Genomic DNA, 27,500 nt, shown 5'->3' on the forward strand with positions numbered 1-27,500 from the left:
CGAGCAAGCAGGAATGGTTGTAAAGCATATTAAAGTTAAAGGATTACGAAGAAAATAAGGCAAAATAATCATTCTTATCAATTAATAAAAATAAATATACTTATATATATGGAGGTCAAGTCAGGAAAAATAAATATCATCATTTTTGAGATTTTTCAATATCATCATTATCATTACTATTAGTATTATTGTGATTTTTATTATCACGATCATTAGCATTATCATAATGAATATTACTATTTTCTTCTTCATTATCATCATAAGTAGTAGAAATACTAGCAGTAGTGATAGTAGTAGTTAGTATTGTTATCATTGATACTATCATTATCATTATCATTGTTATCATCATCATTATCATTATTACTATGATTATCATCATCATTATCATTTTCATCATTTTTACCATTATCATTATTGTTGTTATTACTATTATCAGCAACAGCAGCAGCGTCATAATCATTATTAACATCATTATCAATATTATTAACATTGCCATTATTAGTATTGTTACTATTATTAGCATTAATGTTACAACTACATCTACTACAGCTATCAATGGCATAATTTTAACTCAAACATTAACATTGTCACAGTAATTGTTATAAGCAGTAATATTGTCAGATATTAACATGGCTTTTATCTTTATCGTAACTGTTATTAGTGTATTTTCAGTCATTTCCAGTGTTCCCTTAAAAGTCATTATTGTTATTTCTACATATATATCTACAGATATATATATGTACGTATGTACATACATATTGTGCATATACTTACACCTTTCTCTTTATATATGGAAATACGGAAGATCCAGACGTCCCAATACATTTTAGTGTTCTTTCCGCTAATCATATAAGCTTTATTCTGTTGAAAATTGGTATAAAGGAATCGCAGTAGTATGCATGATGATGATTGTTATGCTCTCTGGTGAATCCTCTAAACTTTTGGGAGAACGAGGTATATACATAAGATATCATACAACAGAAATACTATTCTCATACATAAGGAATACATGCTACATATCATACATAAAAGGAAACGTAAATATAGCAAACAAAGTAAATAGTGATACATGTGCTTTTCATGTAAAATGTAGTAACTTTGGAAACAATATCACTATAATATCACACGATGATAATATAATTATGAATTATAATGATAATAACAATGATGATATTGATCCTGATGATAATACTGATAAGGATATTGATAATAGTTATGATAATAATGATACTATTGCTAATAACAATTAAAAAAGCAACAGTACCAATAGTAACACTGTTGACAATGTCAACAGTGATGATGGTTATTATACCAACAAGATAGTATTCATCAAAACAAAAAGATTATATCAGTGACACAACAGTAACAATCACAATAATATAACTCATCATAGCAATAGGCTTAAAGATGATAATTAATATGATATTGCTGATGAGGATGCCATCAACAAGACATTATTGTAAAAAATCAGCAACAGAGGTAATATCAATACTGATATATATATATATATATATATATATATATATATATATATATATATATATATATATATATATTTTTTTTTTTTTTTTTTTTTTTTATATATATATATATATATATATATAAATTAATATATATATATATATATATATATATATATATATATATATATATATATATATAGTAAACAATGATAATCAAAATGACAATTTCAATGCTGAATTTGAACCCCTGATCCTATTCGTACTTATATGAATATTTTATTATTATTATTATTATCATTATTCATTTCTTTCAATACACCTTGGAACCATCCCTTTTTCTGAACATTTCCTTTCCATTTATTGACATAAGAAATTCGTATAACTGGTTTGGGGATAATTCGTTTTAAAATGGAAACCAAATTCTGCATGATTCCAGGAAGCTCACACCGCTAGAATGGGATATCCCGAGTGGCGAAGCGGGGTAGCGGGGGACTGGAGGACGGGAGGTGGCTCGCTGCAGCATATAAGCGAGGATGGAACTCGCACTCACCACATTACACAGCTCACCTCTAATCAACAATGAATGTGAGTGCTTGTTTCAAGATACATTGCATTTATAACCGACCTTACCGAGAATACAATCTTATGAGTATATTAGTTAAATGTTTATATTAAATGTTTATCATATTAAACAAACGCTATTAAAGCATTTTAGGTCACGATAGATAATTTAGACATCTTCTCTTCCAGAGCATCAAAGCTGTGATTGTGTGTTGCCTCCTAGTGGCTGTCTCCGCCGGTGTAGACCGAAGGAGAGGAGGAGGACGAGGATCCAACAGATTCCTTCCTGGAGGCTTCGGTGGTGTCCACGGAGGCGGTCTCTTCGGCGGCGCTGGTGGAATTCATGGTGGCGGTATCCATGGTGGTGGAATTCATGGAGGCGGAATTATCGGCGGTGGAATCTCCACTGGTTCAAGCGACTGCCGATATTGGTGCAAGACTCCAGAGGGCCAGGCTTACTGCTGCGAGACTGTGCATGAACCAGAGACACCTGTTGGTACCAAGCCACTGGATTGCCCACAAGTCCGTCCCACTTGCCCCAACGTACGTTCTGGACCTCCCAAGACCTGTTCCAACGACTACAAGTGTGCTGGCTTGGATAAGTGTTGTTTCGACAGGTGTTTGGAAGAACACGTGTGCAAACCTCCCTCATTCTTCAGTAACCATTTTCCCTTTTAAATGGGAATATCCAGGAGGTTTACTGAAACTTATTGATAAGTAGCATTATTTATTGAATCTATGATTAATAAATGTCTATTCATTTTTATATATGTATCTATTTCCAAATCTTAATTCACTGGTAATTAATGTGCTTTTCTTTCGTTGAAATTAAGAAGATAAATTTGATTGGGCCTTAATGTTCACTGCCTTCGGAGACTGATAAGGAATGCGAGTGTAGAAGAAAAAATACCTTAGAAGTACCTGCGGTTTTCTCTATTTTGAAATAACATCATTTGCTGAATATTCGGTTATGTAAGGACTCTAAAGAGGAAGTAAAAAAAGAGATATCACTTATATATTACTGGATACATGGAATGTATAATGGATGAATCGAAGACCAAATAATTAGCAAAATGAAATGCACTGTATTGCAGAGTACACACACGCATTCAAATAGTTGGATTTCTAATGAAATCATAAAACCATTCTCGGTTATATACCAAACAGAAAAACATGTTAAACACATGATGCGGTGTGTGTATATGTATACACACACACACACACACACACACACACACACACACATATATATATATATATATATATATATATATATATATATATATATATATTAAACACCGAGGATGAAGTTTGAAATATGATAAAGGAAAAAACAAGAATGACTCGCTCTCCGGATGACTTGGATAAAAACGAGAAATAACTTTCATTAGAACCCAAGTTCAAGTTATAAAAAAAAAGAATGAAAATGAAATAATTAAATTCATTAATAAAAAAATGTATATATATATATATATATATATATATATATATATATATATATATATATATATATATATATAATTCCATTGCGTTAGAATGTGAATAAATACTATGGATTCATCTGTTCTGCTTAGGATTATTAGAACCATTAGTAGAGTCAAACGAATGAAAGTAAAGGGCGTTTAGAAAGACAACTTAGATTGATATGCAGTATGTCACGATCGCTCACTAGCAACAACAGGTCTTCCTGGAAATAAAGACATCAAAAGGGGGACAGTTGAGAGAGGGAGAGGGTGTATGGACGTGAGAAAAGAAGCAAAATTATGAGAAGCAAGTTTGAAGTGGAAAATGACATCAAAAAATAAAGAAAAAAAATGAAATGTCCAAAAAAGAAAGAAAACGGATGAAATGAAAAAAAAAGTAATAATAATAAAAATAATAACAAATACAAAAGACAAAGGAATATAAATCGAAGAGAGAATACAACGAAGAGGAAATAGCCTGTTCTTCGGGTAACTTGAGAAATGTAGAGATATGCATGAAATTAAAAAGAAATTTATTGCTAAATATAACGAGCAAGCAGGAATGGTTGTGAAGCATATTAAAGTTTAAGGATTACGAAGAAAATGAGGCAGATTAATCATTCATATTCAATTAATAAAAATAAATATATTTATATATATGGAGGTCAAGTCAGGAAAAATAAATATTATCATTTTTGGGATTTTTCAATATCATCATTATCATTACTATTAGTATTATTGTGATTTTTATTATCACGATCATTAGCATTATCATAATGAATATTACTATTTTCTTCTTCATTATCATCATTAGTAGTAGAAATACTAGCAGTAGTGATAGTAGTAGAAGTATTGTTATCATTGATACTATCATTATTATTATCATTGTTATCATCATCATTATTATTATTACTATGATTATCATCATCATTATCATCTTCATCATTTTTACCATTATCATTATTGTTATTATTACTATTATCAGCAACAGCAGCAGCGTCATAATCATTATTAACATCATTATCAATATTATTAACATTGCCATTATTAGTATCGTTACTATTATTAGCATTAATGTTACAACTACATCTACTACAGCTATCAATGGCATAATTTTAACTTAAACATTAACATTGTCACAGTAATTGTTATAAGCAGTAATATTGTCAGATATTAACATGGCTTTTATCTTTATCGTAACTGTTATTAGTGTATTTTCAGTCATTTCCAGTATTCCTTTAAAAGTCATTATTGTTATTTCTACATATATATCTACACATATATATGTACGTATGTATATATATATATCTGTGCATATGTTCTCACCTTTCTCTTTATATATAAAGATACGGAAGATCCAGACGTCCCAATACATTTTAGTGTTCTTTCCGCTAATCATATAAGCTTTATTCTGTTGAAAATTGGTATAAAGGAATCGCAGTAGTATGCATGATGATGATTGTTATGCTCTCTGGTGAATCCTCTAAACTTTTGGGAGAACGAGGTATATACATAAGATATCATACAACAGAAATACTATTCTCATACATAAGGAATACATGCTACATATCATACATAAAAGGAAACGTAAATATAGCAAACAAAGTAAATAGTGATACATGTGCTTTTCATGTAACATGTAGTAACTTTGGAAACAATATCACTATAATATCACACGATGATAATATAATTATGAATTATAATGATAATAACAATGATGATATTGATCCTGATGATAATACTGATAAGGATATTGAGAATAGTTATGATAATAATGATACTATTGCTAATAACAATTATAAAAGCAACAGTACCAATAGTAACACTGTTGACAATGTCAACAGTGATGATAGTTATTACACCAACATGATAGTATTCATCAAAACAAAAAAGATTATATCAGTGACACAACAGTAACAATCACGATAATAACTCATCATAGTAATAGACTTAAACCTGATAATTAATATGATATTGTTAATGAGGATGCTATCAACAAGACATTATTGTAAAAAAAACATTAACAGAGGTAATATCTATACTGATATATATATATATATATATATATATATATATATATATATATATATATATATATAGTAAACAATGATAATCAAAATGACAATATCAATGCTGAATTTCATATGAACATTTTGTTATCATTATCATTATTATTATTATAATCTTTTTTTTTTTTTTCAATACACCTTGGAACCATCCCTTTTTCTGAACATTTCCTTTCCATTTATTGACATGAGAAATTCGTATAACTGGTTTGGGGATAATTCGTTTTAAAATGGAAACCAAAGTCTGCATGATTCCAGGAAGCTCACACCGCTAATATGGGATATCCCGAGTGGCGAAGCGGGGTAGCGGGGGACTGGAGGACGGGAGGTGGCTCGCTGCAGCATATAAGCGAGGTTACATCTCGCACTCACCACATTCCACACCTCACCTCTAACCAACAATGAATGTGAGTGCTTGTTTCAAGATACATTGCATTTATAACCGACCTTACGAAAATACAAGCTTATGAGGATATTAGTTCAAATGTTTATAATCTGTTATCAAATTCAACAAACGCTGTTAAAACTTTTAGGTCACGATAGATAATTTCAATATCTACTCTTCCAGAGCATCAAAGCCGTGCTTGTGTGTTGCCTCCTAGTGGCTGTCTCCGCCGGTGTAGACCGAAGGAGAGGAGGAGGAGGAGGATCTAACAGATTCCTTCCTGGAGGCTTCGGTGGCGTCCATGGAGGCGGTCTCTTCGGCGGCGCTGGTGGAATCCATGGTGGCGGTATCCATGGTGGTGGAATTCATGGAGGCGGAATTATCGGCGGTGGAATCTCTACTGGTTCAAGCGACTGCCGATATTGGTGCAAGACTCCAGAGGGCCAAGCTTACTGCTGCGAGACTGTGTATGAACCAGAGACACCTGTTGGTACCAAGCCACTGGATTGCCCACAAGTCCGTCCCACTTGCCCCAACGTACGTTCTGGACCTCCCAAGACCTGTTCCAACGACTACAAGTGTGCTGGCTTGGATAAATGTTGCTTCGACAGGTGTTTGGAAGAACACGTGTGCAAGCCTCCCTCATTCTTCAATAACCATTTTCCCTTTTAAATGGGAATATCCGGGAGGTTTACTGAAACTTATTGATAAGTAGCATTATTTATTGAATCTGTGATTAATAAATGTCTATTCATTTTTTATATATGTATCTATTTCCAAATATTAATTCACTGGTAATTAAAGTGCATTACTTTCGTTGAAATTAAGAAGATAGATTTGACTGTGCCTTAATGTTCGCAGTACTGCCTTCGGAGAGTGATAAGGAATGCGAGCGTAGAAGAAAAAATACCTTAGAAGTACCTGCGGTTTTCTCCATTTTGAAATAACATAATTTGCTGAATATTCGGTTATGTAAGGACTCTAAAGAGGAAGTTAAAAAAAAAGAGAGATCACTTATATATTACTGGATACATGGAATGTATAATGGATGAATCGAAGACCAAATAATTAGTAAAATAAAATGCACTGTATTGTAGAGTGAGTACACACACGCATTCAAATACTTGGATTTCTAATGAAATCATAAAACCGTTCTCGGTTAGATACCAAACAGAAAAACATGTTAAACACATGATGCGGTGTGTGTATATGTATACACACACACATATATGATATATATATATATATATATATATATATATATATATATGTATATATTAAACACCAAGGATGAAGTTTGAAATATGATAAAGGGAAAGACAAGAATGACTCGCTCTCCGGATGACTTGGATAAAAAACGAGAAATAACCTCCATTAGAGCCCAAGTTCAAGTTAAAAAAAAAGAAATGAAAATAAATAATTAAATATAAAATTAAAAAAATATCTTATATAAATATATATATATCTATATATATATATATATAATTCCATTCCGTTAGAATGTGAATAAATACTATGGGCATTTCCTCATGGATTCATCTGTTCTGCTTAGGATTACTAGAACCATTAGTAGAGTCAAACGAATGAAAGTAAAGGGCGTTTAGAAAGACAACTTAGATTGATATGCAGTATGTCACGATCGTTCACTAGCAACAACAGGTCTTCCTGGAAATAAAGACATCAAAAGGGGGACAGTTGAGAGAGGGAGAGGGTGTATGGACGTGAGAAAAGAAGCAAAATTATGAGAAGCAAGTTTGAAGTGGAAAATGACATTGAAAATTAAAGATAAAATGAATTGTCTAAAAAGAAAGAAAACAGATGAAAAAAAAAACAATTATAATAATAGATACAAAAGGAAAAGGAATATAAATCGAAGAGAGAATACAACGAAGACAAAATAGCCCGCTCTTCGGGTAACTTGAGAAATGTAGAGATATGCGTGAAATTAAAAATGAAGAAAATTATTGCTAAGTATAACGAACAAGCAGGAATGGTTGTGAAGTATATTAATGTTAAAGAATTACGAAGAAAATAAGGCAGAATAATCATTAATATCAATTAATAAAAGTAAATATATATATGGAGGTCAAGTCAGGAAAAATGAATATTATAATCTTTGGGATTTTTCATTATTATTATTATCATTACTATGAGCATTATTGTGATTTGTATTATCACGATCATTAGCATTATCATAATCAATATTATTGTTTTTTTCCTCATTATCATCATTAGTAGTAGAAATACTAGCAGTAGTGGTAGTAATAGAAGTATTGTTATCATTGATACTATCATTATTATCATTATCTCTATTATCATCATTGTTATCATCATCATTATTATTACTATGATTATCATCATTATTATCTTTATCATTACTTTTACCATTATCATTATTGTTATTATTATTATTATTATCAGCAGCAGCATCGGCATTATCATCATTATTAGCATCAATATCAATATTATTAACTTTGCCATTATTAGTATTGTTACTATTATTAGCATTAATGTTACAGCTACATCTACTACAGCTATCAAGGGCATAATTCTAACTTGTTACAAGCAGTAATATTGTCAGATATTAACATGGCTTTTATCTTTATCGAAACTGTTATTAGTGTATTTTCAGTTATCTCCAGTATTCTCTTAAAAATCATTATTGTTATTTATATGTTGTCGTCCTTCGTTATTTGTTATCATCTTTGCTTTGCTGATTCTGTGTTTGTCTTTTGAGGGTGGGTTTGCTCTATCACAATAATAATTAACATCGCTATTTTTAACTGTATTATCAATTGAACTGTTAGTATAACTTTCATTAGCATCATTCCCGTTACTACTTGCATTACATACATAATTGTTACCGTTTCTCATTATTATTGGCATTACTTCAATTCATCATAATCATTGTTAACATTATTAATGTATCATCTTTATCAGTAGAATGGAAAGAAGTGAGATCGCAAGTAATAGATAATGACAAGTTATTCAATCAGAAAATCCATGAGGCAATGTACTGGGACGCCCGGATCATACCTGGCGGAGAGGGGAGGAGGGAGGGGTTGGGGGGTGGGGGGGCTGCTCAATTTTTTAGCCGTGTGTGGTTTCAGTGTGATGACGTCATAAAATCCCGTTTTAGTCTAGTCATCAGTAAGTTGCGTGTCTGCTTTGGGAAATTTGCAGTTGATCATGTTTATATCCTGAGGAAGTAAAGGAGGAAGATGGGCGTAAATAAAGAACTAATGAAGTGAGGAGGAAGGTAGGGGGGGTGGGGGGACAGGGTGTTGCCATCTCATGGAGGATACTCCTTTTTGTACATATATCCAAGGAAAAACGAGATTATGAAAGAGTGAAATCCAGTACTACTGTGACTTCATATTCGGGTGGGATCTCCCGGTCTGCTGGTATAGTGGGGGAAGGTTAGGGTGGGGAAGGGTGTGATTCCACAGTTTGTATTTAAGGAAGGTTCAGGCTCACACACGCCACATTGTCCAGTTAGCCTCGAGTGAACGATGAAGGTAAGCTCTACGATAACAAGTTTTTAATTTGTTCATACTCATCTCGTTATTCAAAGCTGTTAGTTTTCATTTACAAACTAAATAATCTTAGAGAACATAATTGTTGGATAACTGTAAATTCGTGAAGATGAATTTGCAGTATATTTAAGCATTATTTACTATCAGCTTTGTTTAAATCTTAACGATTAAAATCCTTTTTTCAGGCCGTCAAAGCAGTGATTGTGTGTTGCCTCCTAGTGGCTGTCTCCGCCGGTGTAGACCGAAGGAGAGGAGGAGGACGAGGATCCAACAGATTCCTTCCTGGAGGCTTCGGTGGTGTCCACGGAGGCGGTCTCTTCGGCGGCGCTGGTGGAATTCATGGTGGCGGTATCCATGGTGGTGGAATTCATGGAGGTGGAATTATCGGCGGTGGAATCTCTACTGGTTCAAGCGACTGCCGATATTGGTGCAAGACTCCAGAGGGCCAAGCTTACTGCTGCGAGACTGTGCATGAACCAGAGACACCTGTTGGTACCAAGCCACTGGATTGCCCACAAGTCCGTCCCACTTGCCCCAACGTACGTTCTGGACCTCCCAAGACCTGCTCCAACGACTACAAGTGTGCTGGCGCGGATAAATGCTGTTTCGACAGATGTTTGGAAGAACACGTGTGCAAACCTCCTTCATTTTTCAGCAACCATTTTCCATTTTAAAGCTTCTTTATTTTGAGTGTTTTATCGATTATTTAAGGAGCTAATGAAATCTGTAAATATATATTTTCTTGCAATAAATCCGTAAATACTGAATTTTTGTTTAATTCCTTAATTCGCATTCTAAGGATCTTGAATATAAAGAACTTTAATAGTTCAATTTTCCTTATTAAACAGTATCCATAGGTTTGTATCTAATAACAAGCTAATATATATTGAGTTAACTGTGCAATCTAGGTTTAGGTTATCGTACTATTAATGAATTATACTAATATAGCTACTGGGAACACGAAACATTAGTATGGCATATACTAATTGACCTGAATAACGTTTTATTAAGCTGTATATCATTTGATTATCTATCCATATCATTCATCTCCCGTGAATTTATGTTTTAGATCTGTATACAATATACTTTTTAATCAGCTTATTAGGGCTGTAGTTTTATAAAACATGAAATTTCAGTTTGGTATCTCTTCCTCATCGGCAGTCTCACTTTAAAGGACACTCCTGACCACTACCCAACCCTTTCGGTACTCTTTCTGTAGAAAGCTATTGAATCCTCACTGAGTGTCCACGTTTCCTGTAGGCTGACACTGTCACACAAAAAGCAACGTATGAATTGTACTACTTTGATGTATAAGGAATGAAGTTGAACACACAACCCATTATGACCTCTCCTAATATCGGATCGCTCTTTTCTATATGATTTAGCGAGTCGACTTTACAATATGTATTATCTGATTAATAACTGACGTTTGATAAAATATTCTTCTGCAATATACAAGCTTACCTTCCTTCTCTTTTCCAAAGTAGAAACAAATATACAAATACGCTGCAGCAATTTACAACAACCACATAACTTTTTTTGCATGACTAGGATAGAAACTGCCATCGAGTTGAAGCCCCTCCCCCCCCATATATATACAAAAAATAATAATAATAAATAAATATATATATCTAGTTCCTCTTCCTTTTCCCTGCAAGATCCGGTCCAAAATACTTCCCATGGCGTTTTCTCTGACTGCATACGATTTCACCATCATTTCAGTCTGCGAGGAAGAAATAACAACAATAAAGTTAATAACAATAATAATAAATGACCTTATTGTTATGATTATAGTAGTGATAAGATCAACAGCATTAGCGACATAGATGATGTTCATAACAACGGCAGGGATGACAATGATCTTGATAGTTCACATTATGAGCCCACTGACATGAATGGGCTCCAAATCCATCTAAAACACTGTCAAGACATAAATAATAATAATAATAAATGCATGATAACGCATTAGCAGCCCCTGAAACTATGGCACAATATAGACTCTACACATTTTTTCACCATGTGGTTCGGTTTTCATTGCTAAATACTTAGTATTGATCCTATCTTTTATTTATATGAAAATGGCAATATCATAGTAAACTTGCCAATACATTAACTACTCCAACGGCATTAGAAGGAGTTGTTGGGGAGAAGTGGGAGAAAGGGAGGGCGGGTAATATCTAGACTACTACTGTTTGAGACCGAGATCACTACTTTAACAACATAAGCCATAGCATACCGGTAATGGAGCGAGACTAAACGTATGGAGCATGACTTGGGACATTTAACTCATGAATAGCAAAACTCTACCTAAATTGTGTTTATATGGAAAATAACAATGCGTAACTTCAAATAGTTAGTTACTCTTAAAGGAATATTTTACCGAAACATGTCAGTTGGCTCTTATGAAGAGAAAAGGAAAATCTAAAACAACAATAATAATGATTATGCTAATGATAACAAAAAGAAAAAAAAGGAGTTCTATCACTAATAATGGTGGTGATGGTTCTGATTATAATGAAATATTATGAATGATATCAGGAACTATAGTAAAAAGAATGATAATGACCATTAAAATGTAAACGCTAATCCAGGGCATAAAAGATATATGCGTTACCTCTTAGTGGTAACACCGAGGGAGAGGAAGTGAACGAGAATCCAACAGATTCTTTCCTGGAGGATTCGGTAGTGTCAACGGAGGCGTGTCTCTTCGGCGACGGGAATCCAAAGTGGCAGAATTCTGTGGTGGTATCCAAGAAGGTGAAAGCCAAGGTGTTTCTGGTATCATAGGCGATGGGATCTCTACTGGCACAAGCAGATATCGGTGCAAACATCCGGAAGTGTTTTGGAAGGGTCATCTGATTGGGCATCCCTAAACATCGCTGTATCTGGTTATTATTGTCTTTTGACAGATAATAAATGCAAAATATAGGAAATGAACCTGATAAATCGCCTCTTCTCCTCTACAGAAGTTACTTTTATTTAGAATCCATTAAGAACTGAGTGAGAAGAATAGGAAAGGAGGGAAAGAGACAAGAGGAGTTGAAACGGAAAAAAGGAGAGAGATTAATACGCATGCACGCATTTTCACTGCAGTGTCACTGTGACGTCACTTCGCGTGGGGCAGATGACGTGTGGCTCATGTACAAGATATTACCATCTCCAAAATTTCTTAGTCATTACCTTTCATTGACCTGTGGCATTTGTCTAAATCGAATTATGTAAATATCTACCTTATACTTTTCCTCCCGCCCACCCCATATCCCCTTCAGCATATTTCCCTAATACTTGCTCTTGCTTATCTTTTTTTCTAATTCTGTTATAATTTGTCATACTTCGTATCTTTGGTTTTCACTCCTGCCATCCCTTTAGTTTCTTACCATCCTAAATATATTCTTGATAAATATCCATGGCCACTTCCAACTTTTCTTAAAGAGTTTTCTTTCTCGGTTAATTACATACTATGTTTCAGTGTGTTCCTTTGAAATATCTTTCTTCGGATACGCTCTTCGATCACAGCATTTTCCTCCTTATCTATTCACTTCCTGGTAGCTCTGTAATCTCATAAAGTTATTTCAATCTAATATATCTTTACTTTTTCTGTCGTGGATTCCTCTTTCCATTTAATCTCTTTTTTTCAATAAAGTTTTATCTCCTGCAATGATTGGAAAATAAAGATTCTGAGGCGATCAGAGAATAATGGTGTTTGCTTTCAGATAGAAAGATTAATTACAATGAAAAACATTATGCTAAAATAATAACGATAAAACAGAATAGTGATCAAAATCTAAGACTTCAATTTTGCTTCTATGTGCAATCGGGTTTCTTTGTTCCTTATCAAGATCTTCATTCTCCTGCCTCCTTTTATTCTTCTTTTGAAAACACTTCGTATTCACACAACCATAAATTATGTACTTGCCAACATTTCGGAGAATTATGTCATTATAGCCTGTGAAAAAAGTAAACAAAAATTTTGTGAAATAGATTTGACTAATTCAAAAAATAAAACCCCACCCAACCCACAACCGCTCAAGAAAAAGGGGAAAAAATAAAGCATACGTTGTAGATTCCATGAACCTCATGCCGCGACCATGGGATATCCCGAGTGGCGCCGCGTGGAGGTGGGGGGAGTTGCCAGATCCTGTATATAAGCGAGAATGGAAGTCGTACTCACCACATTACACAGCTCACCTCTAACAATGAACGTGAGTGCTTACTAGAGACATGCAGTTATATTTTACTGTATCTGAGTTCGTCTTATGTGCATTCAGTAACATAAATCACAAGGAATTATCTCTATATCTTCTATTGCAGAGCATGAAGGCCGTGATTGTGTGTTGCCTCCTTGTGGCTGTCTCCGCCGGGGTAGACCGAAGGAGAGGAGGAGGACGAGGATCCAACAGATTCCTTCCTGGAGGCTTCGGTGGTGTCCATGGAGGCGGTCTCTTCGGCGGCGGTATCCATGGTGGCGGAATCCACGGTGGTGGAATTCATGGAGGCGGAATCCACGGAAATGGTGGTATTATCGGCGGAGGAATCTCTACTGGTTCAAGTGATTGCAGATATTGGTGCAAAACTCCGGAGGGTCAAGCTTACTGCTGCGAGACTGTGCATGAACCAGAGACACCTGTTGGTACCAAGCCACTGGATTGCCCACAAGTCCGTCCCACTTGCCCCAACGTACGTTCTGGACCTCCCAAGACCTGTTCCAACGACTACAAGTGTGCTGGCTTGGACAAGTGTTGCTTCGACAGGTGTTTGGAAGAACACGTGTGCAAGCCTCCCTCATTCTTCAATAATCATTTTCCCTTTTAAAACTAGTCTTCTTAGGTAAAGGATGAAATTGTGATTTCTAATAATTATATATTTTATTAAAATATTATGAATGCCTATATCTTGTATTTTACTTAATCCATCGATTCTCGGAGGCGGTCTCTTCAGCGGATGTATTCAGAGTGGTAGAGTTCACGGTAGTGGAATACAGGCGATGGAATTCATGGTGGTAGAATCTATGCTGGTAGTAGTATTAGGGTCAAGCTTCCTGCTGCGAGACTCTTCATGAACCAGAGACACCTGTTGGTACCAAGCCACTGGATTGCCCACAAGTCCGTCCCACTTGCCCCATCGAACGTTCTGGGCCTCCTAAAAATTGTTCCAACGACTACATGTGCGCTGGCTCGGATAAGTTTTGTTTCGACAAGTTTTTGAAAGAACACGTGTGCAAACCTCCTTCATTCTTCAGTAACAATTTTCCTTTTTAGAACTACTCACCTTAGGTAAAAGATTTGCTACAATTTTCCTAAGCGAAATCTGTGACAGATGAATATTTATATTTTGATAATAAATTTATGAATGTATGTACCTGTATTTCACTTAATAAATCGATTCCCGTTTTATAGTGTAGTTAAATTTCTATAATAGTAATTCCATAATCTAAACTGTTAACGAATTATCTATAATATATATATATATATATATATATATATGTATGTATGTATATATATATGTAAATGTATGTATGTATGCATGTATTATGTACATATATATATATATATATATATATATATATATATGTATATATATATATATATATTTATATATATATATACAAAACAGTGTATATATATATATATATATATATATATATATATATATATATATATATATATAATATTATATATACATGTATATATATATATATATATATTATATAGTATAGTATATATAATATATATATATATATATATATATATATATATATATATATATATATATATATATATATGTATGTATGTATGCATATATGTGTGTATGTATGTATATAGGTATGTAAGTATAAATGTGTGTGTTATGATTACTACGAAGATGAAGAGTAAAGCACACTTTACTATAAATCTCCACCTTGCAAGAGTCATCTGAGTGGGACTTCCGTAAACATCACTGCATCTGGTTTATTACTAATACTATGAAATAAGGAAATTAATATAGAAAATGGAGCTGCTCATCGCCTCGTCTCCTCCACAGACATTACTTTTATTATCAATCGATATTAGATAAATACCCGTTAAGATTTTTTACAAGAGAGGGAAAGGAAAGGAAGGAAAGAACATTGTTACTGTATATCTAACATCAAATTATGCAAAAATCTTTAAACATGTATATATATATACATACACACACACACACACACACACACACACACACACACACACACACACATATATATATATATATATATATATATATATATATATATATATATATATATGTATAACTATATATATATTCTAAGTTTTATAAAATTAAGGTAAAGACTTAGATATGGATTTAGATGTACTGTGAATTATAACTATTTGTATAAGGTAATTTTGAATTGTATGTTGAAATGTTTAAAGGGTTACCAGAATTCAAGCTAAGGCTGACCTCCCCCCTCCCCAAAAAAAAGACCAAAATGTTCTAGTCTGAGGTCGATCATGAAGTTGAGAGAGGCGTTAAAACAAGTATCGCATTTGTTATTGCTTTAGTATTGATGTTATTCTTATTAATTGGAATAAGAGGGGATCCTGTAACTGGCAAAATACTCGATGTTAATTAAAAAGCAGAAAAAACACTAATCCCAAGGAATTAGAGCGGAACTTAAAATTCTTTGATCATACTAGATATGTAAAATGAAGCTAAAATAATCCTCGTCCATCCAAATTTTGATAATTGTGGTAAAAACAGTAATTGAAGCTAAATTTGGTAACACAGTGAAAGAGATAGAAAGTAAGAAGGACGACGACACAGAAAGAAGAGAGATATGAACACGTATGAATGTATTTTGTTTCCAGTGTCCCTTAGACGTCATTGAGTGCGTGGCATATGACGTCACAGATGAAAGAACTGGATTTGTGGCCAACGGACAAAGTGTTGCCATCCAGAAATTCTCTTGTGTCAATATACTTTCCCGCTGGAGTTACTCACTTCGATTAGCTGTCGCTGTTTTTTTTTTTTTTTTTTTTTTTTTTTTTACTGCATGTCCCTTATGCTTATTCGTCTCCCTCCCACTCCATATCCACTAAAGGATACTTCTATTTTATCTCTTGTTTATCCTGTGTTTCTTCTATTATCTTTCTATACCATCCCAAGTCTATTCTGTATAAGTGTTCTTGTCCATTTTTCTTCCCATTTTTCTTCCAACACTTCAAAAAGAGGTTTCCGGATATATTGATTGCATATGCAACAATATGCTCCTTTAAAACTTCCCTCTCCGCCTGCACTCTACCTTAACTTTTTAACTTCATTGCTTTTGCACATCTTTTGGATCACTGCATTTTTCACCTTGGCACTGTTTCCTTTACTTCCCGATTTCTCTGTCAACTTATCAGGTTATTTCTTTCCAATGATTTTACATTTCTTCTCTATTCGTATCAGTTCTTATTATATCACTTTGTCAACGAGTTGTTTAATTTTATCTGCTATTAATTTTCTTTTCAGTTTAATCACTTTTACCTTTTCCATGATGCGAAATGCTGACAAAGCGATCAAAACATAATTACTTTGTTTTAGGATATCTAGAATTTGCAAATGGAAGTATTGGAAAATGGATCATAGAGGCATATGTAAATAAGCAGAGTAGGGTTACTTGCTCCTTCATGAACTTTATTGACATTTGTGTGTATTATATAGATTGTCAACAAGATGAAGTTGATGGTTTGGTTATTATAGTATATTTCGAAAAAGCTGTTAGATATTCATGTACCTTCGTTGACAATCCACGTTTCTGCTCCTTTCCCATCGGCTATCGTGACTTAAATCATTTCAAGTGAGCACACGTGTTTCTCTACGTGATGTGATTTGTGGTGTCTTTGTATCATCTTTTGCTGCATATCATACAAAGATCAAGTCTGAGAGCAACATACAACATACTCTCGTTTTCCATTGTAGAATAATCCGCCGCAGCGACATATCCCGAAGCATGCACATGCCTTCATTAGGACCAGACTATGAGTTATCATTAGATATAAATATGATAATTATAATAATTAGAAAGACGTAAAAACATTAATATAAGTAACAATTATAATGATGGTGAGGATGGTCGTTATAGTGACGAAGATGACAATTGGAAGACAGAGATAGTGGTGATAAATTATAACCAGATTAATAACAATTATTAATATGATGATAGGTATAATGATAAAACAAAATAATTATCATAATTCGAGAATTCGGGTTTGCTTTATGGTGCATATCATTCATGATCTTTATTTTCCTCTCTCTTCTCATTCTTCTCTTTTGAAAACACTTAGTCTCTTCTTCGTGTTCACACAACCATAAATTATGTGTTATCCACCATAAAGATTTCAATATACATTTCAAGCTGTAATGTCTTTATAGTCTGTGAAAGATAGGAAAGAAGAAATCTGAAATAGATTGTTAATAATTCGCAAAATAAGGAATAAAAATAAAAAGAAAAAAAAGGAAGATCAAACGTCGGAGGATTCCATAACTCTTATACCGCGAGCAAGGGATATCCCGAGTGGCGCCGCGTGGAGGTGGGGGAAGTTGCCGGATCCTGTATATAAGCGAGGATGGAACTCGCACTCACCACATTACACAGCTCACCTCTAACCAACAATGAATGTGAGTGCTTGTTTTAAGAAGTGCAATAGTAGTTATATTGCCGCCTATCTAAGCTCATCTTATGTGTATTCAAATGGACACGCTTCGTTTTGAATGCTGTTTAATTATCATAGGTCACAATGAATGACTTCAATATCTATTGCAGAGTATGAAGGCCGTGATTGTGTGTTGCCTCCTAGTGGCTGTCTCCGCCGGTGTAGACCGAAGGAGAGGAGGAGGACGAGGATCCAACAGATTCCTTCCTGGAGGCTTCGGTGGTGTCCACGGAGGCGGTCTCTTCGGCGGCGGTATTCATGGTGGCGGAATCCACGGTGGTGGAATTCATGGTGCTGGAATCCACGGTGGTAGTGGTATTATCGGTGGTGCAATCTCTACTGGTCCAAGCGATTGCAGATATTGGTGCAAGACTCCAGAGGGCCAAGCTTACTGTTGCGAGACTGTGTATGAACCAGAGACACCTGTTGGTACCAAGCCACTGGATTGCCCACAAGTCCGTCCCACTTGCCCCAATGTACGTTCTGGACCTCCCAAGACCTGCTCCAACGACTACAAGTGTGCTGGCTCGGATAAATGTTGTTTCGACAGGTGTTTGGAAGAACACGTGTGCAAACCTCCCTCCTTTTTCAGCAACCATTTTCCCTTCTAAGGCTAGTCATCTAGTGTAAAGAATGAAGGATGTTTCCCGAATGCCAACGGAGAAAGTGAAATCTGTGATTTATTAATATTTATTTTCTCATAATAAAACCATAAATGATCGCCACGTTTATTTCATTAATCCAAATTTTGATGGTGAACGAGAATACAAACTACTTTAAATAATAAACCTTCATATATCTATCCAAAATAACAGATTTGTATCAAATGGCGTAATATATATTCACTTAAACATGTCATCTCAGTTTAGTTTATCGTACTGTGAATAGTATGGCTACTAGGAAAGAAGGACTGAAGTAACTTATGTACCTGACTGATTTTTTATACCTTTATCATTATATCTTCATTATTTACTCTTTTATTATGTGTGACTAAATCTATCTACCACTGTCTCATTAAAACACACTGTGTCTTATCTAATTTTTTTAGACTTACGTGTACACACACACACACGTCTACACACATATATTCATGTATATTTATATAGATGGATATATATAAAGAAATATATATATATATATATATATATATATATATATATATATGTATATTTGTGTGTGTATGTATGTATTTGAAGGATACTATAGAGATGAAGAGTGAGTAAGACTATTAATCTTTTCATAAGGTTAGTCTTTCTTGTGTTATTTCCATAAACATCACTGTATTTGTTTTACTACTATCCTCTAAGATATAATGAAAGTAAACATATAGAAAAAGAACCGATTCAATTGCCTCGTCTATTCTTCAAACTTTTATTTTATTTAGAAGTGATATTTGATATATATACGTTAAGAACCATTGAAATAGAAAGGGAGGGATGCAAAGAAAAAGAAAGTATAAGTAAAGTTGAAACAGAAAGAGTGGGGAGAGATGAACATGGATGTGTTATTATGACGTCACTATGCGCGTAGTAGATGACGTCACAGAGGAAGAACTGGTTTGTGGTAAATGCAGAGTGTTTCCATCTCCACAAATTCTCCTATTTCAATATGCTTTCGCGTTGAAGTCATTCTATTCCATTAACCTACTGAATTTGTCCAACCTGAACTATGTCTATATTTCCATGGTACTATTTTGCCTTTCTCCTTCTCTGTATCCTGTGAAGGATATTTTTCTTATAATTTCTATTGTTCTTGCTTTTCTATAATTTCTGAGTACTATACTTTTTATGTCTCTCTGAACTAGATGACTATTTTTCACTCTTTCATTTTCCCAACACTTCCAATAGAGGTTTCCGCCTCGATTGATTATATCCAATGCCTTAATGTGTTCTTTTGGGACGTCCTTCCTCGTTTACACTTTTTATTAATTCTCTTTCATATTTTTCCCATTGCACATCATGGCAATTTACTTCTTCATATTACTGATTTCTTTACTTCTGGGTCATTTGATTAGATCATTTCCTTCCTCCGATTATACACTCCTAACTCACATTCGCATCAATTCTTACTACCCTTCTGTGTCTTTTTTTTCGTTTTTCAGATCATCCACTTTTCCAATAATATTTTCATTACTTTTTGCATGATGAAGAAATAAATGCATTCGAGACGATCAAAGGATAATTGTGTTTTCCTTCAGAACTGGATAAACACGGAAAATTATATATGAAATGATACCTATACTTTACAAGTAAAAATAGTGGAAAACAAATCCTTTATCAATTTCATTGATACAAGTGTATAATATATCGTCAATAGTTAAAATTCATAACATTCGTGAAACAGTAAATTCCGAAATAGCTATTGGGTATTTACACACATTCTGATAGAAGTCAAATCATTCATTATGTTGTCTTTTTACTTTCGTTGACAATCCAAGTATCCTCTTCTTTATTTGTATTGGCAGCATATACTACAGCATGTCCGCACCTGTCACGACTAGACTGGAAATTAGAAACTATTCTTATTGAACTGAAACCTCGCATGTATAAAAAACCTAGCAACTCTTCCATAACCTACCCCCTTCCCCCCCATCCCCTTCCCTTCTCCTTCGTTCTCGACTTACAGTAAGAACATGACGTCACAATCATTTTCCATTTGTGATTTTATAGTCGTTTAACCTTTAGTTGCTATCCTTATCATCAACATTACTACAATTATTATGAACCCACAATGATAAATTTATTAGTGATGCTATTACTACTAAAAATGATTATGCTGAAAATAAAAAGAAGACAATTAGGTATATACATGTCGAGGTACGTTATTTTTACTGTCATGAGTAACTTTTTCCATATTGCCTTCATTTTCATCCTCTGAAAGTATTTTATCCTCTCTTTTTGGTACTCACATAAAATACGTGTTTTCCATCATAAGATTCTTCGATACACATTATTTAAGGGTATTTTGTCTCTATAATCTATAAACAATAAAAAAAAATGAGTGAAATGAAATCCAATTTCGCAAAAAAGAAAAAGAAAAAAAAGAATGGGGGAATCCAAACATTGTATAAATGATTCCAGGAACCACAAACCGCGAGCATGGGATGTCCCGAGTGGCGACGCGTGGAGGTGGGGGGAGTTGCCAGATCCTGTATATAAGCGAGGATGGAACTCGCACTCACCACATTACACAGCTCACCTCTGACCAACAATGAATGTGAGTGCTTACTCTAAGATACACAATAGTAGTTATATTCCACCGTATCTTACTTCGTCTTATATACATTTAAAATATCTGTAGATCCTGATGACTTATTTCACTATCTTCTCTTGCAGAGTATCAAGGCCGTGATTGTGTGTTGCCTCCTAGTGGCTGTCTCCGCCGGTGTAGACCGAAGGAGAGGAGGAGGACGAGGATCCAACAGATTCCTTCCTGGAGGCTTCGGTGGTGTCCATGGAGGCGGTCTCTTCGGCGGCGCTGGTGGAATTCACGGTGGCGGTATCCATGGTGGTGGAATTCATGGAGGTGGAATTATCGGCGGTGGAATCTCTACTGGTTCAAGCGACTGCCGATATTGGTGCAAGACTCCAGAGGGCCAAGCTTACTGCTGCGAGACTGTGTATGAACCAGAGACACCTGTTGGTACCAAGCCACTGGATTGCCCACAAGTCCGTCCCACTTGCCCCAACGTACGTTCTGGACCTCCCAAGACCTGCTCCAATGACTACAAGTGTGCTGGCGCGGATAAATGTTGTTTCGACAGGTGTTTGGAAGAACACGTGTGCAAACCTCCCTCCTTTTTCAGCAATCATTTTCCCTTTTAAAGTCGACAATTTTCCGGTTATTAACGGAAGATGAGAAAGCTGTGATTTGTAGATATTTATCTTTTATAAAAAAATAAATTCTTATATGTCTATAATTCCTTTCATTTGTTTATTCCGTTCATCACTATTATTATCATGGAATTAGATGTTGATAATAAGTAAGTAGTAGTATGTATATTTTTGTTTCAAAACATTTGTATGACAAAATAAACACGCACACATATCAATACACACACACACACACACACACACACACACAATATGTGTTTGTCCCGACATGTTATATATATATATTATTTATATATATGTATATAATATATATTATATATTTATATACCTATATGTGTGTGTGTGTGTGTATACGAATGTGTGTATATATATATATATATATATATATATATATATATATATATACATATATATATATATATATATATATGTCAAGCTAAGGCTGACCTCCCCCCTCCCCAAAAAAAAGACCAAAATGTTCTAGTCTAAGGTCGATCATGAAGTTAGAGGCGTTAAAACAAGTATCGCATTTGTTATTGCTTTATTATTGATGTTATTCTTATTAATTGGAATAAGAGGGGATCCTGTAACTGGCAAAATACTCGATGTTAATTAAAAAGCAGAAAAAAACACTAATCCCAAGTAATTAGAGCAGAACTTAAAATGCTTTGATCATACTAGATATGTAAAATAAAGCTAAAATAATCCTCGTCCGTCCAAATTTTGACAATCATGGTAAAAACAGTAATTGAAGCTAAATTTGGTAACACTGTGAAAGAGATAGAAAGTAAGAAGGGCGACGACACAGAAAGAAGAGAGATATGAACACGTATGAATGTATTTTGTTTCCAGTGTCCATTAGACGTCATTGAGTGCGTGGCATATGACGTCACAGATGAAAGAACTGGATTTGTGGCCAACGGACAAAGTGTTGCCATCCAGAAATTCTCTTGTGTCAATATACTTTCCCGCTGGAGTTACTCACTTCGATTAGCTGTCGCTTTTTTTTTTTTTTTTTTTTTTTTTTTTTTTTTTTTTTAACTGCATGTCCCTTAAGCTTATTCGTCTACCTCCCACTCCATATCCACTAAAGGATAATTCTATTTTTATCTCTTGTTTATCCTGTGTTTCTTCTATTATCTTTCTATACCATCCCAAGTCTATTCTGTATAAGTGTTCTTGTCCATTTTTCTTCCCATTTTTCTTCCAACACTTCAAAAAGAGGTTTCCGGATATATTGATTGCATATGCAACAATATGCTCCTTTAAAACTTCCCTCTCCGCCTGCACTCTACCTTAACTTTTTCACTTCATTGCTTTTGAACATCTTTTGGATCACTGCATTTTTCACCTTGGCACTGTTTCCTTTACTTCCCGATTTCTCTGTCAACTTATCAGGTTATTTCCTTCCAATGATTTTACATTTCTTCTCTATTCGTATCAGTCATTACTATATCACTTTGTCAACGAGTTGATTAATTTTATCTGCTATTAATTTTCGTTTCAGTTTAATCACTTTTACCTTTTCCATGATGCGAAATGCTGATAAAGCGATCAAGACATAATTACTTTGTTTTAGGATATCTAGAATTTGCAAATGAAAATATTGGAAAATGGATCATAGAGGCATATGTAAATAAGCAGAGTAGGGTTACTTGCTCCTTCATGAACTTTATTGACATTTGTGTGTATTATAATAATTGTCAACAAGATGAAGTTAATGGTATGGTTATTATAGTATATTTCGACAAAGCTGTTAGATATTCATGTACCTTCGTTGACGATCCACGTTTCTGCTCCTTTCCCATCGGCTATCGTGACTTAAATCATTTCAAGTGAGCACACGTGTTTCTCTACGTGATGTGATTTGTGGTGTCTTTGTATCATCTTTTGCTGCATATCATACAAAGATCAAGTCTGAGAGCAACATACAACATACTCTCGTTTTCCATTGTAGAATAATCCGCCGCAGCGACATATCCCGAAGCATGCACACGCCTTTATTAGGACCAGACTATGAGTTATCATTAGATATAAATATGATAATTATAATAATTAGAAAGACGTAAAAACATTAATATAAGTAACAATTATAATGATGGTGAGGATGGTCGTTATAGTGACGAAATGACAATTGGAAGACAGAGATAGTGGTGATAAATTATAACCAGATTAATAACAATTATTAATATGATGATAGGTATAATGATAAAACAAAATAATTATTATAATTCGAGAATTCGGGTTTGCTTTATGGTGCATATCATTCATGATCGTTATTTTCCTCTCTCTTCTCATTCTTCTCTTTTGAAAACACTTAGTCTCTTCTTCGTGTTCACACAACCATAAATTATGTGTTATCCACCATAAAGATTTCAATATACATTTCAAGCTGTAATGTCTTTATAGTCTGTGAAAGATAGGAAAGAAGAAATCTGAAATAGATTGTTAATAATTCGCAAAATAAGGAATAAAAAGAAAAAGAAAAAAAAGGAAGATCAAACGTCGGAGGATTCCATAACTCTTATACCGCGAGCATGGGATATCCCGAGTGGCGACGCGTGGAGGTGGGGGATCCTGTATATAAGCGAGGATGGAACTCGCACTCACCACATTACACAGCTCACCTCTAACCAACAATGAATGTGAGTGCTTGTTTTAAGAAAGGCAATAGTAGTTATATTGCCGCCTATCTAAGCTCATCTTATGTGTATTCAAATGGACACGCTTCGTTTTGAATGCTGTTTAATTATCATAGGTCACAATGAATGACTTCAATATCTATTGCAGAGTATGAAGGCCGTGATTGTGTGTTGCCTCCTAGTGGCTGTCTCCGCCGGTGTAGACCGAAGGAGAGGAGGAGGAGGAACCAACAGATTCCTTCCTGGAGGCTTCGGTGGTGTCCACGGAGGCGGTCTCCTCGGTGGCGGTATTCATGGCGGCGGAATCCACGGTGGTGGAATCCACGGTGGTGGAATTCATGGTGGTGGAATCCACGGTGGTAGTGGTATTATCGGTGGTGCAATCTCTACTGGTCCAAGTGATTGCAGATATTGGTGCAAGACTCCAGAAGGTCAAGCCTACTGCTGCGAGACTGTGTATGAACCAGAGACACCTGTTGGTACCAAGCCACTGGATTGCCCACAAGTCCGTCCCACTTGCCCCAACGTACGTTCTGGACCTCCCAAAACCTGTTCCAACGACTACAAGTGTGCTGGCTTGGATAAATGTTGTTTCGACAGGTGTTTGGAAGAACACGTGTGCAAACCTCCCTCTTTTTTCAGCAACCATTTTCCATTCTAAGGCTAGTCATCTAGTGTAAAGAATGAAGGATGTTTCCCGAATGCCAACGGAGAAAGTGAAATCTGTGATTTATTAATATTTATTTTCTCATAATAAAACCATAAATGATCGCCACGTTTATTTCATTAATCCAAATTTTGATGGTGAACGAGAATACAAACTACTTTAAATAATAAACCTTCATATATCTATCCAAAATAACAGATTTGTATCAAATGGCGTAATATATATTCACTTAAACATGTCATCTCAGTTTAGTTTATCTTACTGTGAATAGTATGGCTACTAGGAAAGAAGGTCTGAAGTAACTTATGTATCTGACTGATTTTTTATACCTTTATCATTATATCTTTATTATTTACTCTTTTATTATGTGTGACTAAATCTATCTACCACTGTCTCATTAAAACACACTGTGTTTTATCTAATTTTTTGAGACTTACGTGTACACACACACGTCTACACACACACATATATTCATGTATATTTATATAGATGGATATATATAAAGAAATATATATATATATATATATGTGTGTGTGTGTGTGTGTGTGTGTGTGTGTGTGTTTGTGTGTGTGTGTATGTATGTGTTTCAAAGATACTATAGAGATGAAGAGTGAGTAAGACTATTAATCTTTTCATAAGGTTAGTCTTTCTTGTGTTATTTTCATAAACAGCACTGTATTTGTTTCATTACTATCCTCTAAGATATAATGAAAGTAAACATATAGAAAAAGAACCGATTCAATTGCCTCGTCTATTCTTCAAACTTTTATTTTATTTAGAAGTGATATTTGATATATATCCGTTAAGAACCTTTGAAAGAGAAAGGGAGGGATGGAAAGAAAAAGAAAGTATAAGTAAAGTTGAAACAGAAAGAGAGGAGAGAGATGAACATGGATGTGTTATTATGACGTCACTATGCGCGTAGCAGATGACGTCACAGAGGGAAGAACTGGTCTTGTGGTAAATGTAGAGAGTTGCCATCTCCACAAATTTCCCTATTCTAATATGGTCTCCCGTCGAAGTCATTCAGTTCCATTAACCTGCTGAATTTGTCCAACCTGAACTATGTCTATATTTCCATGGTACTCTTTTGCCTTTCTCCTTCTCTGTATCCTGTGAAGGATATTTTTCTTATAATTTCTATTGTTCTTGCTTTTCTATCATTTCTGTGTACTATACTTTTTATGTCTCCCTGAACTAGATGACCATTTTTCACTCTTCTTTCCTTTTTCCAACACTTCCAAAAGAGGTTTCCGCCTTGGTTGATTACATCTAATGCCTTGATGTGTTCCTTTGAAACGTCCTTCTTCGTTTATACTCTTCAGTAATTCTGTTTCATATCTTCCCCATTGCACATCATGGCAATTTACTTCTTCATATTACCGATTTCTTTACTTCTGGGTCATTTGATTAGATCATTTACTACCGATTTTACACTCCTAATTCATATTCGCATCAATTCTTACTGCCCTTCTGTGTCGTATTTTTTCTTTTTTTTCTGATACTAGTTCACCTTCCATATCAACCACTTTTCCAATAATATTTTCATCACATTTTGCATGATGAAGAAATAAATGCATTCGAGACGATCAAAGGATAATTGTGTTTTCCTTCAGGACGGGATAAACACGGAAAACCATATATGGTATGATACCTATACTTTACAAGTAAAAATAGTGGAAAACAAATCCTTTATCAATTTCATTGATACTAGTGTATAATATACCATCAACAATAGTTAAGATTCATAACATTCGTGAAACAGTAAATTCCGAAATAGCTATTGGATATTTACACACATTCTGATAGAAGTCAAATAATTCATTATGTTGTCTTTTTACTTTCGTTGACAATCCAAGTGTTCTCTTCTTTATTTGCATTGGCAGCATATAGTACAGCATGCCCGCACCTGTCACGACTAGACTGGAAATTAGAAACTGTTGTTATCGAACTGAAACCTCGCACGTATAAAAAAAAACTAGAAACTCTTCCATAACCTACCCCTCCCCTTCTCCTTCGTTCTCGACGTACAGTAAGGACATGACGTCACAATCATTTTCCATTTGTGATTTCATGGTTGTTTAACCTGTAGTTAGTGTTGCTATCCTTATCATCAGCATTACTACAATTATTATGAACCCATAATAATAAATTTATTAGCGATGCTATTATTACTGAAAATAAAAAGAGGACAATTAGGTATATACATCTCGAGGTTCGTTATTTT

General features: G+C 34.5%; 7 protein-coding genes across 7 annotated transcripts in view; all 7 read left to right on the forward strand.

Annotated features, from left to right (window-relative positions):
- Positions 1 to 1,919: 1,919 nt before the first annotated feature.
- Positions 1,920 to 2,788, forward strand: LOC147467068 (uncharacterized). The gene is made up of 2 exons (XM_086533173.1): positions 1,920 to 2,048; positions 2,214 to 2,788. Exons 1-2 carry the CDS (start codon positions 2,043 to 2,045, stop codon positions 2,700 to 2,702), a joined length of 495 nt encoding a protein of 164 aa, XP_086389299.1. The 5' UTR covers positions 1,920 to 2,042; the 3' UTR covers positions 2,703 to 2,788.
- Positions 2,789 to 5,889: 3,101 nt separating this feature from the next.
- On the forward strand, positions 5,890 to 6,697 carry LOC122259463 (uncharacterized). Its single transcript, XM_043026251.2, has 2 exons — positions 5,890 to 5,960; positions 6,122 to 6,697. Exons 1-2 carry the CDS (start codon positions 5,955 to 5,957, stop codon positions 6,608 to 6,610), a joined length of 495 nt encoding a protein of 164 aa, XP_042882185.2. The 5' UTR covers positions 5,890 to 5,954; the 3' UTR covers positions 6,611 to 6,697.
- Positions 6,698 to 9,359: 2,662 nt separating this feature from the next.
- On the forward strand, positions 9,360 to 11,064 carry LOC147467069 (uncharacterized). Its single transcript, XM_043026238.2, has 2 exons — positions 9,360 to 9,456; positions 9,660 to 11,064. The coding sequence occupies exons 1-2, from the start codon at positions 9,451 to 9,453 to the stop codon at positions 10,146 to 10,148; spliced, it is 495 nt and encodes a 164-aa protein (XP_042882172.2). The 5' UTR covers positions 9,360 to 9,450; the 3' UTR covers positions 10,149 to 11,064.
- A 2,572-nt stretch (positions 11,065 to 13,636) lies between these two features.
- Positions 13,637 to 14,360, forward strand: LOC122259455 (uncharacterized). The gene is made up of 2 exons (XM_043026234.2): positions 13,637 to 13,676; positions 13,786 to 14,360. The coding sequence occupies exons 1-2, from the start codon at positions 13,671 to 13,673 to the stop codon at positions 14,284 to 14,286; spliced, it is 507 nt and encodes a 168-aa protein (XP_042882168.2). The 5' UTR covers positions 13,637 to 13,670; the 3' UTR covers positions 14,287 to 14,360.
- A 3,701-nt stretch (positions 14,361 to 18,061) lies between these two features.
- LOC147467070 (uncharacterized) lies at positions 18,062 to 18,852 on the forward strand. Its single transcript, XM_043026233.2, has 2 exons — positions 18,062 to 18,096; positions 18,242 to 18,852. The coding sequence occupies exons 1-2, from the start codon at positions 18,091 to 18,093 to the stop codon at positions 18,740 to 18,742; spliced, it is 507 nt and encodes a 168-aa protein (XP_042882167.2). The 5' UTR covers positions 18,062 to 18,090; the 3' UTR covers positions 18,743 to 18,852.
- Positions 18,853 to 21,319: 2,467 nt separating this feature from the next.
- Positions 21,320 to 27,500, forward strand: part of LOC122259462 (uncharacterized) — a 7,255-nt gene continuing 1,074 nt past the window's right edge. The window contains exon 1 of the mRNA XM_086533171.1: positions 21,320 to 21,347. Coding sequence (XP_086389297.1) covers positions 21,342 to 21,347 — 6 coding nt within the window. The 5' untranslated portion in view covers positions 21,320 to 21,341. The remainder of the gene's footprint in view (positions 21,348 to 27,500) is intronic.
- On the forward strand, positions 24,575 to 25,376 carry LOC147467071 (uncharacterized). Its single transcript, XM_086533169.1, has 2 exons — positions 24,575 to 24,609; positions 24,755 to 25,376. The coding sequence occupies exons 1-2, from the start codon at positions 24,604 to 24,606 to the stop codon at positions 25,265 to 25,267; spliced, it is 519 nt and encodes a 172-aa protein (XP_086389295.1). The 5' UTR covers positions 24,575 to 24,603; the 3' UTR covers positions 25,268 to 25,376.

Source organism: Penaeus japonicus, unplaced genomic scaffold (assembly GCF_977035675.1).
Source record: "Penaeus japonicus unplaced genomic scaffold, GWHDUDI00000001_assembly GWHDUDI00000038, whole genome shotgun sequence".
In the NCBI taxonomy this organism is placed as follows: Eukaryota; Metazoa; Arthropoda; class Malacostraca; order Decapoda; family Penaeidae; genus Penaeus; species Penaeus japonicus.